The 16,866-nt window shown below is 37.2% G+C and overlaps 2 protein-coding genes across 4 annotated transcripts in view; one reads left to right on the top strand and one right to left on the bottom strand.

The window, feature by feature from the left end:
- LOC131430442 (6-phosphofructo-2-kinase/fructose-2,6-bisphosphatase 1-like) overlaps positions 1–16,866 on the bottom strand; it is a 268,836-nt gene that overhangs the window by 205,059 nt on the left and 46,911 nt on the right. The window lies entirely within an intron of this gene.
- LOC131430443 (alpha-N-acetylgalactosaminidase) overlaps positions 1–16,866 on the top strand; it is a 184,069-nt gene that overhangs the window by 141,833 nt on the left and 25,370 nt on the right. The window contains exon 2 of the mRNA XM_058595446.1: positions 3,981–4,342. Within this exon, the coding sequence (XP_058451429.1) occupies positions 4,017–4,342 (326 nt within the window). The 5' untranslated portion in view covers positions 3,981–4,016. The remainder of the gene's footprint in view (positions 1–3,980; positions 4,343–16,866) is intronic.

Here is a 16,866-nt window from a genome sequence, read left to right as displayed (position 1 = left end):
GCCAAAAGGCCATTTTGCCCAAGGGCCATCTAGCCCAAAGGCCATCTAGCCCAAGGGCCAACTAGCCCAAAGGTCATCTAACCCATGGTCATCTAGCCCAAGGGTCATCTAACCCAAGGGCCATCTAGCCCAAAGGCCATCTATCCCAAGGGCCATCTAGTCCAAAGGTCATCTAACCCATGGTCATCTAGCCCAAGGGTCATCTTGCCCAAGGGTCATCTAACCCAAGGGCCATCTAGCCCAAAAGCCATCTAACCCAAGGGCCATCTATCCCAAGGGCCATCTAGCCCAAGGGCCATCTAGCCCAAAGGTCATCTAACCCATGGTCATCTAGCCCAAGGGTCATCTTGCCCAAGGGTCATCTAACCCAAGGGCCATCTAGCCCAAAGGCCATCTAACCCAAGGGCCATCTAACCCGAAGGCCATCTAGCCCAAAGGCCATCTAGCCCAAAGGCCATCTAGCCCAAGGGCCATTTAGCTCAAAACTTATCTACCCCAAGGGTCATCTAGCCCAAGGGTCATTTTGCCCAACGGCCATCTAACCCAAGGGTCATCTAGCGCTATGGTCATCCAGTCCAAGGGTCATCTAGCATCAAGGGTCATCTTGCCCATGGGTCATCTAGCTCAAAACTCATCTATGTCAAGAGCCATCTAGCCCAAGGGCCATCTAGCTCAAAACTTATCTAGCTCAAGGGTCATTTTGCCCAAGGGTCATCTAGCATCTAGTTCAAGGGCCATCTAGCTCAAGGGCCATCCAGCCCAAGGGCCAAAATAAACGTGAATTGGTGTTTGTGTATTTAGCCTAAGGGTCATTTAGCACAAGGGCTAAAAACATGTGGGTTGGGGTTTGTGTATGTATGTTTAATCTATCTTAAGCCCGTCTGGCAGCGGTTCACAGAAAAAAGATGTTTCCATGTTTTGTATACACATGCAAGTAACTGTAGTCCAGAACTCAGGGAGGTGCGAACTCAATCGAATTACGATGACTTATTTCGTATACAAAGCAAATAGACAAGCCCCGCCTTAACGCAATGTTAGCATCAAATGGATTCAAACATCACAGAAGGAGTTTCGAAACCTTGCAAATGACAAACACGTGACGCGTATTTAGTTTATGTTCTTCAGTTTTGTATAAACATTTGACATTTTCCGATTTTAGTAATACTCCAGTTCAGTGCGTAAAATTTCACTTTCAATCGAATGATAAGAAATGAAAATGAAATTTATGGCTGACTGACCGTCAGTATATCGATACAAATTCATTTGACTTTTGCTGCCGATTTCAAGTGAAGCTCCCAGAATTCATCGTCTGTTGAACAATCGAACCTAGTCATTTGAAGTTTTATTTGCTCAGTTTCAAGTGCCAAGTAGTCTAGTTGCTTCATTGTCTTCGCTGTTGGTAGGGAACAAGTTCGAATGAATAGAATTATAAATTAAGTACTGTATTGAAAATTAAACTGAAGGAGGAAACTATTAATTTATGTGTATTCTGTAATTGGTATTTCAGCTATCTAGTTTGAACATGAACCTCATTTGAAGGCCACTCTCACACTATTGAAATAGATATTTTGTTACATAAAGAGATCAACTGACGGTTAGGTTATTTCTTCTTTTAACACACAACAAACTTTTGGATTGTGGTTTTGCAAAAACTTCGGTGACAGACTACGGCAAAAGTATCAGTAGACTGCCACTTATAAAGGGTGTTTTTTTAGAGTGTCACATCTTCCGATAGGGATAACTGTCGTTCTCGTCATCCAACTGTGAAAGTCACTTCTGCTGATTTGTTCAGTAATCTTTGACAATTCAGCATGGTTGGGTTTACACCATAATAACGCCTTCAAATAGTGAAAAAAAGATCGAGAACAATAGTTCATTTCGTCAAACGCACATAAAATTGCGAGATGTTTTTGGCGAGTTTTTCACGTTCACTGAACGTAACATTTTTGGCTCAATGGGTTTGCGAACAAACAAAATTGCCATTTTTGGAGCAAGAAGAATCCAAACGAAGATCTCAAGACACCATTACACTCAGAAAAAAGCACTGTTTGGTGTGGAATTTACACTGGTGCCATCATCGGTCTTTGTTTTGTTTTAATGAGAATAGAGCCATAAATTTCATATTTTGGCGTTCGTATAGAAAAGCCAAGGTGGCCTTTATGCCCTCAAACATAATTGTCATGAATCGATTCTAGCATTAGCATTAGCATTAGCATTAGAGACCGCCCGTGTGTTGCTACTCCGTTATTGATCTGGACCAATTGAGATTGCAAAATGATTTTTTGAAGTAACATGTTTGGGAATAACACATTGTTTCACACTGTGCAAACTGTATTGAACCATGCATGCTGATCAATACCGACGCCGACCACGTCCGAATGCAGATCTACTTGGGAGGGAAAGGATTGTTAGTTCGATGCATGTTGCTACTAAGAACCGAGGAATCCTCTGCATTCCCACATGCATCACAGGAGAGGATACTTTGTTAGTAAATGTTTTAATAATGTTATCATGTGTTTATTGCTCTGGGTAGCCGGCTACCAAGAATGTTTTAAAGTGTTATGGTTTTATGTGTTACTTTGTGCTGGCAATATAATGCACGATACAGTCAATCTCCGAAATTGACAAAACTCCGGACAGCCGGCTGTCGAGTATGCAGTCGCTCGTTTATGCATCTACCTTTCGCGTTTTTTTAGTCATGCAAAAAAAACACATTCGGATTGATAAAAAAGGTATCATCTCACTACTAGGAGGATTAAGCACGTTTTTATAAATGAAACTACGTGATACAAAATAAACGAGCGAATAGGATTTAGACAAAAAAGTTGATTCATTGCATTGAAATATTCTAAACAGTTATTATAAAATCATTTTAAATCACCAAACAAAGGTCAACAGTTTTCACACGCGTCTTGATTCTTTATTATTTCCGCTTTATTATTTTAATTATTTATTAAAATTATTAATTGGTTATATTAGTTGATCTGGGCAGCCGGCTACCGAGAAAAATATTAATTTACTGTTAGAAATATTAATATCAAGTGTTTTTTACTATGTATTCAATATACCGATACATGTCATCTCTGTTATTAACTTTGTAATATAAACGGATTTGCGCAATGGTTGAATTTTATCATTCATTTTATAATCCTGAAAGACAATCAATAACATGGAAGAAGAAATCATTCCTAATAAAACTTTTCTACGAAGCTAGACGGAAATTGATAGGTTGAATAAAGAGATGATTTAGTAAAATAGAGTAATCAGAAGTAAAACATTGAAAATATCTGATAACTGAAAGGAAAAAGAAACTCCTGCAATTGTCGCCTTTTACGACATGGAAGCAGGAACCCAGTGGATCTATTCTTGGTTCATTTTTTTCCGCCGGATTCCACACGGCATCTAGGCTGGTACAGTCCGGAGAGAGCTAATAGGTACTATCAATCTCCTAGTGGACCCCAGCCCCTCATAATTGTCATGAATCGATTTTGCAAATAAAGCCAAATTTGGGCCAAAATTGACATATTTGTGCGATTGTTTGTAAATTGATAATCTGGCAAGGAATTACAAGCTGCGTACTCATAACCACACTTTATTTTTTCCATTCAAATATTATATGTGTGATATTTTCCGATTAACATTTAACCAGTTGAACATTTAAAGATATTATCCTAGCTTTGAGTAAATAGTAGATTACAATTAGAAAATGTGCTCGGCATCTTAAATCTTAAGCAGTGTGTCAAAAAAATTACATTATGAAAAAAATCAATTCAGGGCCCGAACCTACTGTCTCGAGGAGCTCAAGATCTATTCAAGAACTGTGCAGATTGGTTCTTAGTTCCCTTCACTAAGTAAACTTATCCGCAAATTCCTGACAAATTACTAACTTCGTCAAAACTAAACCGGGTCATTTCGCCGAAAGTCAGTTCATTTGTCAGCAAAGAAAATGTTCTAATCATATTACCTTCTCCTGTTTTCAGATACCACTAATTAAGCGTAAAATACCCACCGACAGCATGACGCCGCGAGTAGCCAAAGGTGGGACAAAGTCCCGGACGACGACGAACCGCGGAAGTGACAGAAGAAGCGACACCAAAGCTACCATCGCCAGTTCCAGTGACAGCAGTAACAGTAACGCATCATCCCACCAATTGTTGTCCCTGCAAACCATTTGCATTTGCCAAACTGTGATAGTATCGTTAGTGCTTGCCATTTTCCTGCTGCCCACCGAAGTCACCAGCCTGGAGAATGGACTCGCCCGAACGCCCCCGATGGGTTGGCTCTCCTGGGAACGGTTCCGCTGCAACACGGACTGCGAAGGCGATCCGGAAAACTGCATCAGGTAAGAAATGAAAAATGAAAACGCGGAGGAGAAGGTAAATGTTCTAAAGGTAAAGGAGGGTTCTAGGTAAAAGAAGGGTTCTAGGTAAAGGAGAAGGTTCCCGGGTTCATTGCAATGCCTGACTGCCTGCCGTGACCGTAAGTGGTTATTTAATTGAGGTTTTCTCGTAACTTGGACGCTCCTTCCGAGCAATTTGATTAAATTCAAGTATGCAATTTGTTAAGTGTAGCGTTAACACCTTCCTCGCGAACTGGAATGTGGATAAACAGAAAAAGTTTGAGCGGAAAACCAAGCGTCCGTAACTTGCAATTGAGTTCGGGAGAGGATTGATTCACTAGAATGACCATCAGTTGCCGGTGGAACGAAGCTATTTTCGTGATTCATTGATCCGTGTACTATTCCAGATGGTTACATAGAATTATCTTTTAGTTTCGATCTCGACTCGTCAGTGCTTAGCAGTTCAAATTAAACTAACAGTACACCATAGCAGTTCTACTTGATACGAAGATTGTTTTCTGTTAAGTTAAAGCGAAATGTTCTTTCTGACGTCCCGAACGACTAACTGCACAATATTTCGGTTCAATATGATGGTTTCAGTGAGCAAAGAAAAAAACAAATGTCGAACCAATTTCTTCCAAATCCTTTCGTCATGATTGCCCCGAATCTCATCGTATCCAAAAGGTCTTTCTTTCGTTCGTGATGGGTCTTTTGTTTCGGTTAGCGTTGCATCTGTGGGCAATTTCATATGCCACAATTATGACGATTTCGCAATGATCATTACCTCCGGACCAAACAAGCGTCCGAGTGAACCGAAGCTACCGGTACTCTACCCATGTGTACGAAGTCAACATCGTCGTCAATTAACACCGCAATGCCAGGCTTATTTCGCAGTGGTTTGTTCACATCTGAAAATCACGCGTTGGATTCGATTGCGCACAACTCAACGAGGCCTGCCCAGGCAAAGCAGCATTCCGTTGTTGCACATCTGATGGTTTTTGGCTGCTGTTGGAAACGAAGACGAAGCAGCAGAAGACGGGGTCAATTCAGGTTCGAATCGGTGTTGAAATTTGAATTGAATCGGACGCCGCAAGAAGTTGCGCGGTAGAAACGGTTCTAGAATCAGCCACGGTGAAGATTATCTGTGCTAATTCGATGTTTGCCTAAAGGTTGCCAGTCATCTCGGGGCTAGGAAAGATCAATTTGCCTACCGAATGAAAAGTTTACCGTAGACAACCTGGCAAGATAAGCCTACCTCTGGTCCGACCGGCACACCCGCAGCAGGAATGGTGAATGGGTCTCGTGCACAATGAAAGAGCAATTATTTGCCTAATGGCTATATGCTAGACAATTAGAAGTTTTTGGTTACATCTAGTCGGTTTGTGCGAAATGCGAATAGTCATTTTATTCAACTTTAAATGATTTGCACAGTTGAAAACGCAACAAAAAAACGATTAGCTATGTGCATTTAGTAAAATGAAACGATAACTGTCTGTTGACGACCAACTGTATCCAATTTGAGAAAACAGCATTATTTTTCAGTACTATTGTTAAACTTGTAGATACTCAAATGAAGTAATTAATAATTTTGTTGCTCTAGCAATTCAATTTGAACAGCTATGAACAGAAATGTCTAAGACGAAGTAAGGAATAGAAAGTACAAGCTATCTTTTAAAAATAAGCTCTGTTTTATAATTATAGAGGTTTTAACTTTTAAGGTCATTCACTTCTTTGGACCAGAATAACTTTCTGACTCTATGTGCGGGGTTGGGGATCGAAACCCAGACGTACTGCGTGAAATGCATCGACTTATCCATCACGCTATACCCGTCTCCCTTTCAAAGATTATTAAAACTACTGAGCCGATTATCACAAACCAAGGTTGAAATGAGAGATGATGACTTCAAAAGTTTTGATTAATTTTCATCCGAATTTAATTTTGGTCTGTTATGAAGTATAGATAAGCAAACTGAGAGAATTTTATTAATTTGCAGATGTTGCAAATTCACAATTGATGCAGTTCATAAAAACGTAATTCATCAAAAGATTGGATTTCACAAGAATGACCTAAGTATATGGGAAACATACACACTCATATGAACAAAATTACATGTTCCAACACTTAACAATATATCAGAATTCGTGAATCATGTGTTAGATTTTCAGTTGATTTATGGTGTCATTCTGGACACTCGAGCATATCAGACTCATATGGAAAATCCATACTAACTCATCCCGACCATCAAGCCCTAACAAGTTTATAACAAAAACTTCAGTTTTTGCAATGACTGAGCGGAAATATATATTGGAGAAGCCAAGTGAAAGAAAAACTAACAGAAAAGATGAATTTTTGGAAAAAGATACGCTCAGAGACAGGACTCGAACCTGCGTTCTTATGCATTCCGTGCATACGCGCTACCATTTCGCCACTCTGATCTTGTTTTAGTCACTCTAAAACGCGAAACAGACATAGTAGCAACGTACATCGAACATGGTCTACATCCTGGCCGTCACCCGACCGATACCTTACATCCAAACATCTTCTCTGTCCATCAAACACTAGTCCTCTCGCTTCATACCTATTTCTTCGATCAAGCATTGAGTAGGAGAGTGTATTTATAATCGCTTGTCACCTTATTTAATGGTGCCAGTCGCTGGCTGGACATCGTCAGCGACAGACCCCTATTAAGGTTGTATTGATTGTCTGCCCTTTCCTATGCAGCGCGTATGCACGGAATGCATAAGAAAGCAGGTTCGAGTCCTGTCTCTGAGCGTATCTTTTTCTAAAAATTCATCTTTTCTGTTAGTTTTTTTTTCACTTGGCTTCTCCAATATGTATTTCCGCTCAGTCATTGCAAAAACTGAACTTAGTCATTTTTTAACAAGTATCAAAAAGAGAAATAGTTGAGATACGATATGTTGATCGAGATTCTGTCAAGGTAAAGACTACAACAACAAAATATTATTCTCAACATTTGTTACTTAGCCATTGTAGACTAGCTGGCGCACCTTCTTGCGAACGTTCCTCATTAAATTCTGTACAAACTTCTTGGCGACAAGTTTTGACACTTTTTCCAACCTTTTTCAAACTGTTGAATGGTTTCGGCTGTCGAGACATGTTTCCTAAGATGTGCCTTCGTTAATACCCAAAATTCCTTAATTGGTCGAAGTTGTGGGGAATTTGGTGGATTCATGTCATTTGGGACGAAAGTGACATTTTTGGTAGTATAAGATTCTACCGTTTATTTCGAGTAGTGGCAAGAAGCAAGATCTAGCCAGAAAACAACAGGGTCCTTGTGGCTTCGAATCATGGGTTTTTTGCATGCATATTCTTCTTCGGTGTTTAGTTCTCATGACGTTATTTTGATGATCGTTGTTTAAAGCGGCATTTTGAGATTTTAATCACTCATTACCCTGTAATGCCGGAACTGCAAATCGGATCGAATTTGAATCTAAACGATTGAACATTCCATGAGATGTCGTAGTAAGTTCCACTTTATAGTTTATGGTTATTCACGGTACTTACAGAGCCGGTATTCAGGAACCAGCATAACCCAAAACGATTCGTATGGTCATAAATTAATATGATGAATAAATTGCAATAGTTTTGAGTCCAACTTTGAAGCTTTTTGGAATTGTCATCTTCTGCACCGGTTTGAATTTTAAAACCTAATCATCCTGTAATTGTATTTAACTTTGTAACAGACTTCATTTAAATCTTAGATCGGTTCAGCCATCTACGAGAAAAATGAGTTACACTATTTTAATTTCGTGTCACATATCATCCTGTAGTTCCGGAACCAGAAATCGGATCCAAACGTAATTCAGGAACCTTGTTGTGTTTTTCCAGTATTTATTTCTATAAGTAGTTTAAATCAATATAATTATGGAACTGATTTAAACTCGAAAATGCCGCCATCATCTGATTTACATATGTCATATTCGAACGATTATGTTGCCAAAAACGAACCGTGCTGAAATCGGTCCGAGGCAAAATGTCATGAAAAAGGATGCTTTACACAGTCGTTTTAGTATTTAGAAGCAATTGTATGTAACAGTATAAAAAATCGTGTTTCACGTTGCTACCAAACATTGCTTTGTCATACAGAGCTCAAAACTCCTACTGCTGGAATAAGGCGAAAAGTCGCTTACACAAAAATATCGGATTTTAACAATCTATGTCTTATTCGATAGATGTTACCGTGCGGATTCTAAGTCTGAAAACATATTTGGTTTTCTAGGTCAATTGTGACAAATATTGTCAAAAAACTGAAAATGTTGTCATTAAACTTCGTATAACTCAAAAAGTAATGAATGAATTTAAAAGTAATTAGTGAATTAATCTACTTACATTACTATAGAAGAAACAGCACAGTAAATTTTCTTCAAACAGACTTCTAAACTGATACACTAAGGATGAGTGCAAATAGCGTTCAATATACTAGTATCTGTCTGTCACTATTACGTTAGTATTATAACGAAATAGTTAAAATTCTTCATAGTGGACTTTAAGGTCTGAGGACAGAGGGTCGCGTGTTGAGTTTTAAATCGACCACGTGGCTCGCTCAATTCCCTTTGCGCATCGTATTTCTCTTGTATTCTCTCGTATATGAGCAAACTGTACCGGGTTGCCAGCATACCTTTTATTATTTTGATAAGAAGTTTTATCACAATAATCTATCGTATGGGTTGGACATTACATGGATTCCAATGAACAATTAAAAAATATTCAACTTTCACAAAGATTCAATGCTCATCAGCTTTTTTTCAGTATGTTTTTATTAGACACAGATAGTAGTTAAGACTACGTTCAAGACGGCTCAAAACATCAATTATAATTAGTTGTTAAAACAAAACTATTAGTTTCAATCCATAGAAAAAAAAACTCAATAGCTGCTGATCTTCCAGCAGTAGGCTGTTTGAGGTAGCTCAATGATACAGCTGTTTCACACGAGATTCATTGACAGTTCGAAAAAAATTTGTGATTTTACATCTTAGAAGATGCACATAAATGGAGTGTCGTATTTCACACAAATTTATATTCAAGAACATGTAAAACTTTGTGATTTGAAAAATCACGTAGTTTGAAATCAAATGGAATAAAATACAAAATATCGATAGCTACAGCGCGACTTGAACCGAGAAACATTAAATAACAAAGCACGTGAGTTAATCGACTGAACCACAGAAGTACATATCTGCTTAACACTCCAAATACCAAGCCTCAAAAAAAGTTGGAACGGTAACTTCGAGCTGTCATAGCTCAGCTGTTTTTGAACGAACCTCAATAAATTTTACACCCTCGAATTTTGTGAAGTTCGTAGATTGATTCAAAAACTTTGTAGCAGACGATTGGTAAAGAAAAACCAATGAAAATCTGATTTTTCCCGTTTTCACGCGCCCAATATTCCCTATCTTTTTTTTTTTTAGATTATATGACATATATTTTTTCATTATTTTAGTTGGAAATTTATTATGAACAAAATTTATAAAAAACTGAAACTTGGATTTCACTGACAATCTTAAAATTGTTGGTAAATATACTTAAACTATATTTTTGTATTGCACGAAAGATTTAAACAATTTTCATGCACAACCCAAATGCAATTGATAACTACTAAAATTCTGATATTGTTTTAGGTTTTCCGTAGAATCTAAAAAAAACGGTAGAAGATCGGAAATTTCAAAATTTTAAAATTGCCATCCGTGTTGTTTGCATCTATTCCATAGAGATGTAATAAAATAAGTTTTGTGATAATACAAAATTTTTAAATACTTTCGATGGCTTTATACAATAAGGAATAGAACGTAAAAATATAAGAATTTTAAATACCAAACTCACGACAAAAAAAAACAACTACAATTTAAAATTACAATTTAAAAAAATTGTATGATTTCTGAAAACCATGACAGCTAGTGCATGAACAGGTGTAACCTACAGCAGGCCCGTACCCAGGATTTCATTTCGGGCCCCACGATTAAAAAATAATATTGCTGAAGATTGCTTCCCAAGTAGCAAACATTGTTCTAGTACTGAATTAAAAAAGCGCGCTTTTCTTGAATGATGTGCAACAAGTTTCTTGTTTCATATGCTTCACAACAGTAATATTCACTTAGTGGAAACCGGAATCAAAACTGCTCAATTGATCTTGTCGTTCAGTTTGTTGAAAAACCGGATGTGGAACTCAATCCATTCAGGTTTTTGAGTTGGTTTCACAAGCAGTAATATAAATGAATTTTACATCCCTTACAAAAACGTGTTGAATTAATTGTCTAACATATCTAGAAAAATTACCGATATGAAGCAATTGTGAAACATGCCAATTATAACAAGTTTTAATTGCTATTTGGGTTATGTATGTAGAATTACTCGGCTTTTACGGCTGTTTTTAACATACACTTTAAACTTTTCCACTGGAACTGATATTGTATTACATTTCATTTATGTTTTTGATTTCGGGAGGGGCCATGGCCCCTTGGGCCCACCCTCTGGATACGTGACCGACCTACAGAATGAAACAGTTCTCAAATCGGTTAGGCCAACTTTCTCAGTTAAGTGAGTCCCACTATTCCAGGTATTTATGAAACTGGAATCGCCTCGAATATTGGCTTTGCAGCAGCCTTTGCGATTAGCACCAACCAACCAATCTACCTGCAGCATACAGTTGTCTTCGTCTCGAAAAACAACCTCTCCGTTTGAATGCTTTTTACAGAATGAAACCCTCACTTGTGTTACTTTTGTATATGAAATTCATACTATATAGGGTAATACTGTTTAACCAAAAACATAAAATAATTTTTGTGATTGGCTTTTTATCATTGGATTCCAAAATATTGGCACCCTACTGTTTAATTACAATGGTAGTATAATTAAACAGTAGGGTGCCAATATTTTGGAATCATCTTTAATTTCGTAAAGCGGTAGGTGGGTGAATGGTGCCGGCCGGCATTGGAAGTTATTTAGGAATTAACCTTGTTTGTGCTAGGGTACATAACCAATTTCATTATGTTTACGTTTCGGTTTAGCCTCGGCTGTTTATGTTGAACTGCAGGTGGCATAACAGTTCAACATAAACTGCTATGCACTGACGAGTCTAAGACGAAACGTAAAGAAAATGATGAAAGTTTGATAATTTTCCATTTTAAAAAATCACCGGTTTACATTAAATTTCCGAAATCGACAATTTTTTTTCAAATATCTTAAAATTTGATGAAACGATAAGATTTTTTTTGAATTCACCGAAATCGGAAATTTATTTTTTTTGTCAAATATCTTAGAATTGCCTGAAACGTCGAGATAACACCAGAACTCGACGCTCGATTTCGGAAATCTTAAAATTAAAAGTCCCAAAGAGTCGATTTTTTCAAAAAAAAAATTCGAGGTGACTCATGATCTCGACGTTCGGCGAGGAAGCGAAAGAAAGTCGAAATTAATCAATACACAAGTATAGGAAAATTCAATCGTTTAGTGAATCTGGAGGATGTATTCAAACGATTGCTTTTAAAGTCAGATAATTTCTGTAATAACATTATCAAATAGAGTAACAACAAACAATAGTGAACTTTATCTTCCCAAATATGAACCTGAATTAGTTTTAACACTCTAGAAGACAAAAATACCTTATTTTAATATGTAGCTAATAAATGCCTTACAGTACAGTTACTAGAACATTTTTCAGTGGAAAAACCCAATGTTTGAACACAGTTTAAAAATTTTTAAAAAAATATCTCCTCCGCCTTTTTTAGAAACATGCTCAAAAGTATTTTCTGCCAAATGCAAGAAACGGAATTTATTTCGTTTGCCTCAATATTAGATACAGCAGTTTAAAAATAACCCATTTTTGAACTAGTTTTGCTCACAACTTCGGTTCAGAAAACGCTACCTGAATGCGACAGTCATAAAAAAAATGGTTTTAACAATGTTCAAAAATACCTAATACGTGAAAAGTGAAAAATAAAAATGCTACAGTAAAATGTTTGTTTTTTTAGGAACACCCTAAGTAGTAACACTAAAACCGTTGAAGATACCACAATGGTGTCTTCAGCAAAGCTGCTCGATATAAGTTTATCTACAATTTTGCCGAAGGATGCAGTCCTCTATCTCAACACAACCGAAAAATAATTTTTGGATCACCTTTATAATAAGAGCCACCCTAATAGCTCTAAAGTATAAGGTTAAGCCACAAATGTTTTCGTCCCCCTACATTGTGGATACGAACCACTGTGCAATGCAATATAACTCGGAAATATTAAAATTAATTATTCTAACGATTTTTTGAGATTCTACGGCAAACCTAAAACAAAATCAGAATTTTAGTGGTTATCAGTTGCGTTTGGGTTGTGCATAAAAATTGTTTAGATCTTTTGTGTAATACAAAAATATAATTATTTTTAGAGTTTAGGTATATAAACCAGAATTTTTAAGACTGTGAGTGAAATCCATGTTTCAGTTTTTTATAAATTTTGTTCATAATAAATTTCCAACTAAAATAATGAAAAAATATATGTCATATAATTTAAAAGTTTTGTTTTGATTTTGTTTGGCAAAATTTTCCCAATAATAAAAATTCTCTGTATTTGTACCAAATTTCTTGAGATTCTTTAAACGGATATATAATTTTGTTCATCAATAAATTGTTTCTGGTAATGATTGCAATATTTTGGAGTAGAAAAATGTACATGTCATCGTTTTAATTTTTGAGTTATATACAAACATGAGAAAAAAAAATGAAAAATTCATATATTTATAAATTCATCGATTTTTTAAGGTTTTCTTTTGATAGTGCAAGAATGGTAGTAGGGCAAAAATTGTAGCTGATATCACTAGCAATCGAATGATGTGTAAAAATATATAGGTCATTGCTTTGAATTTCGAGATATTTACGATTATTTTAAAAAGTCTCTCCTTTTCTGAGGTCATATGTCTAAAGTTTTCATTATAACTTTGGGTAGACAACCCTATTTTTCTGTGCATTTTATTTCTGGAAGTAGTACCTTTCCACTGGTGAACAAATTTCGAAAATCGGTTGACTAACAACAAAGTTATGACTCGGTAAAGTTGAAGTTCTCAATATTCTATTCGCGATGCAGGTGCCGCATGAATGCAGATAGGGCATATTTCGAGCTTGAAAAAAAACTTGGAGCAGGAAAAATCAGATTTTCATTCGTTTTTCCTGAGCGATCGTCAATAATGACATACTTAAAATAATCTACAAACTTCACAAAATTCGAGGGTGTAAAATTTATTGAAATTGGTCAAGTAACAACTGAGCTATGATAGCTCAAATTACCGTTCCAACTTTTTTAGGCTTGGTATTAGGAGTGTTAATGAGTAATTGATACATATGAATCCATACAACGGCACTTGGTGGCCGAGTGCAAATTACATCCGGAGCCTGTAAATTTCTGTACGAGTGGAATATTGCGTCATTTGAAAAGTTAAGTAGTTATGAAATGTATCGTTTGTAGAATTATGTCATCTGTAAAATTCTTAATTTTTTTTCTGTGTTTCTACTTGGTTTGTCCAGGTTCATCCAAACAATTTTTAAAAAAATCGAAAAAAACATTTTTCACAAATTGCTAGAAAATGCACAATGGCACTCGTTAGATGTCTCTTTATGGTTGGTACTACAATCAAGAATATCCATTGTTATTTAAAAATATTATATACAAATAAAAGTGCAAAACAGGATCGGAAATCATGAAAGACCGATTTTGTTTTTCGGTGGAAATGATTCATTCTAGTACCAACCGTAACCAATTCGATGCAGATTATGGAACTGATGATTCGTTTCCTAAGAGAAATGTGACGTCCACAAAAAAATCGGACGAGTTTGTTTGCAGGGCCGCCATAATAAAAGAAAATAAGAAAAACAAAATTTTCAGGTAGTTTACATGGGGAGCGGGTCATTGCGCTGAAAGCCATTTCGCCGAATGCCATTTCGCCGAAAGTCATTTCGCCGAAAGTCGTTTCGCCGACCCGCCGTCGGAAGCGGCGGCCTCTTGCATACGAACCTGTAACCGCCTCGTTTGCCCGGTCTACTCAAAGCTAGGTTTCTTTGCTTTAGTTAGGTCCGAACGAGCGGAAGCGAGGTCGGACAGCACACGAATCAAATCGATGTGGCCAAGCCGCATTAGATATTTTTTTATTAATGGAAAATACCACATACATTTGCTTGGTAGATACCTATGGAATTGCTTTGATGATTAGTAGTCAAAAATTTCTTTGGGAACTCCGTTCTGAGGTTCATGAATCAATCTTTATTCAAGAAGTACAATTGTAGGTCAACAAAACGGGCGTTAACGTTATCATCTTTAATTTGTCTTTATTTTAAATCGATTCCCATTACGATTTTAAGACAATTGCAGGAATCGGCGAAATGACCCTTTCGGCGAAATGACATTCGGCGAAATGGCCCATTCGGCGAAATGACATTTGGCGAAATGATCCTTTCGGCGAAATGACTTTCGGCGAAACTGCTTTCGGCGAAATGGCTTTCGGCGACATGACCCTGATCCGTTTACATGGAATGAAAAGTTGTAGAGAACAAGCCTCTAGATGTGGGCCATCTAGACAAACAAACACTAGTAGATAGATTGTCATGAAATTTGGTATTGGGCATACCAAATTTCATGACAATCTATCTACTAGTGTTTGAATAACAGTCATACGTGTTCTAGTTTTCACGAAGCTAAGGAAAAAGACGCACCAGCACAATCATGCATAAAAGCAACGGTGAAATTGAATGATTTGCGATACGAATCGGTCCACCATCTCCCATATTCTCCAGACCTGGCCCCCAGCGACTATTATCTATTTCCACCCCTGAAAAGGATTCTACAGGGAAAGAAATTTTCTTTGCTAAACTTTGAGGATTATAGAGGTTTTAACGTTGAGGTAATTCGCCTTTTTGGGCCAGAAAAACTGTGCAGAATTGGGAATCGAACCCAGGTGGGCTGCGTGTAATGCATCGACTTACCCATCACACTATACCCGTCCTTTTAATTTCTCCGCTTCATTCGTTTATCTACTATAATCTGCTTCTTGTTTCAAGTTGACAAAATATAACGGAATTGTAGAGCATTTTGAGACAGGTTGAATTGATTATTATCATCATTACCTGTTTCAATATTACTTACGTCACACAGTAAATTCGAGCATCCCAGAGCATTATACTTATGTTACTATTATCTGCTAACTATACGAGGTCCATTTGAGATATAGAGACTGATATAGTTACAGCATTTTATCTCACTGTACAAGGGCTTTAATTAGTATAATTATCGCCCCAATGGGCCGGCGTGAGAAAATATCGGATCCGAACCAAAAGATTAAATACCTTATAGCAATCGAACATAATCAGTTAAGGGAGGTATTCAAACAAAAAAATTGTTTACACTCAACACTCAGTAGGAGTGTTTACTCTAATGTGTTAATGAAATTATTTAAACTTGTGATTTCTTCGAACGTTTCAATGCCGTTAGCTGTAGAAATAGTAGCACACCTATTGGAACAATGTTTGTTCGTCTATTCTCACGGTACAGATTATGCAATATATATATAATATATTATGCGAACCTAAGTCACAAAATCGCTACCCGAATCATAAATACGTGCTACAATACCGCACGCATCGCTCGGAGCCGCCTTCATGCAAAGCGGAGAACCCTTTTCCACAATCACAATCCTATATTCAAACCAACAACGGAGGTTCATACTTCAAGTTCCCACTCAGAACGACTTCGTTAGGGAAACCGCCGAAAGATTCCTCGACCTTCGGTGGAGCATAATTTATCGAAAACAGAAAACAGTGAAGTGAAGTGTGCTGACTCATTCGAACGGGATCTCCGGTTGGGGTCAGACTGCAGCTGCCGCTGACCTGATGTATCGATATGATCTGTTCACAATCGAAAATGAAAAGTCACCATCAATTGACTAACAGCGCGCGCATTTAAAGGTGTCTCGTGAATTAGCTACGATTAAAATATACATTTTCGCCTGTGATTCAGTCGAACAGTGCATGGTAATTGCATGGTAGTAGCTAGTGGCAGGTATCTAATTTGAGATTCGTTCAGCCGTTCGGCGATGGCGGTAGTAAAAATACCCGATGGTAACCTGTGTTAGTCCAATACCAAAGACAGATTGATGGACGTACCACCGCGAGAAACGCGTGGGAATCAAATGTCATAAATATACATATTCAATACAAAACCCATTATGAGCAAAAGCCAGTCTGTCTGATTTACTGTGGCTGTTGGTGCATTCACGGCTAATGAACACCATCGCCAATTTATTAGAGATACATTGGCGGTTCATCGGTTGATGCAAAATTGACTATTTTCCGGTGAGGAAATTCGAAGAAAAAATCGAACCTAGTACGGATTTCCGTTGCAGCACCGGAGTAGACAATCTTTGGGAATAAAACATAAAAAAGACTTAGGAGTAATCAAATAGCGTTGTGTCCCAACTATCAGCTATTATTTGGCGGCATGCTAAAATAGGGTATAATTTAGAATCAATAAATTCG

Source organism: Malaya genurostris, chromosome 2 (genome assembly GCF_030247185.1).
Source record: "Malaya genurostris strain Urasoe2022 chromosome 2, Malgen_1.1, whole genome shotgun sequence".
Lineage (NCBI taxonomy): Eukaryota > Metazoa > Arthropoda > Insecta > Diptera > Culicidae > Malaya > Malaya genurostris.
Note: the sequence above shows the minus strand (reverse complement) of the source record. Positions and strands in the feature narration are given on the sequence as shown.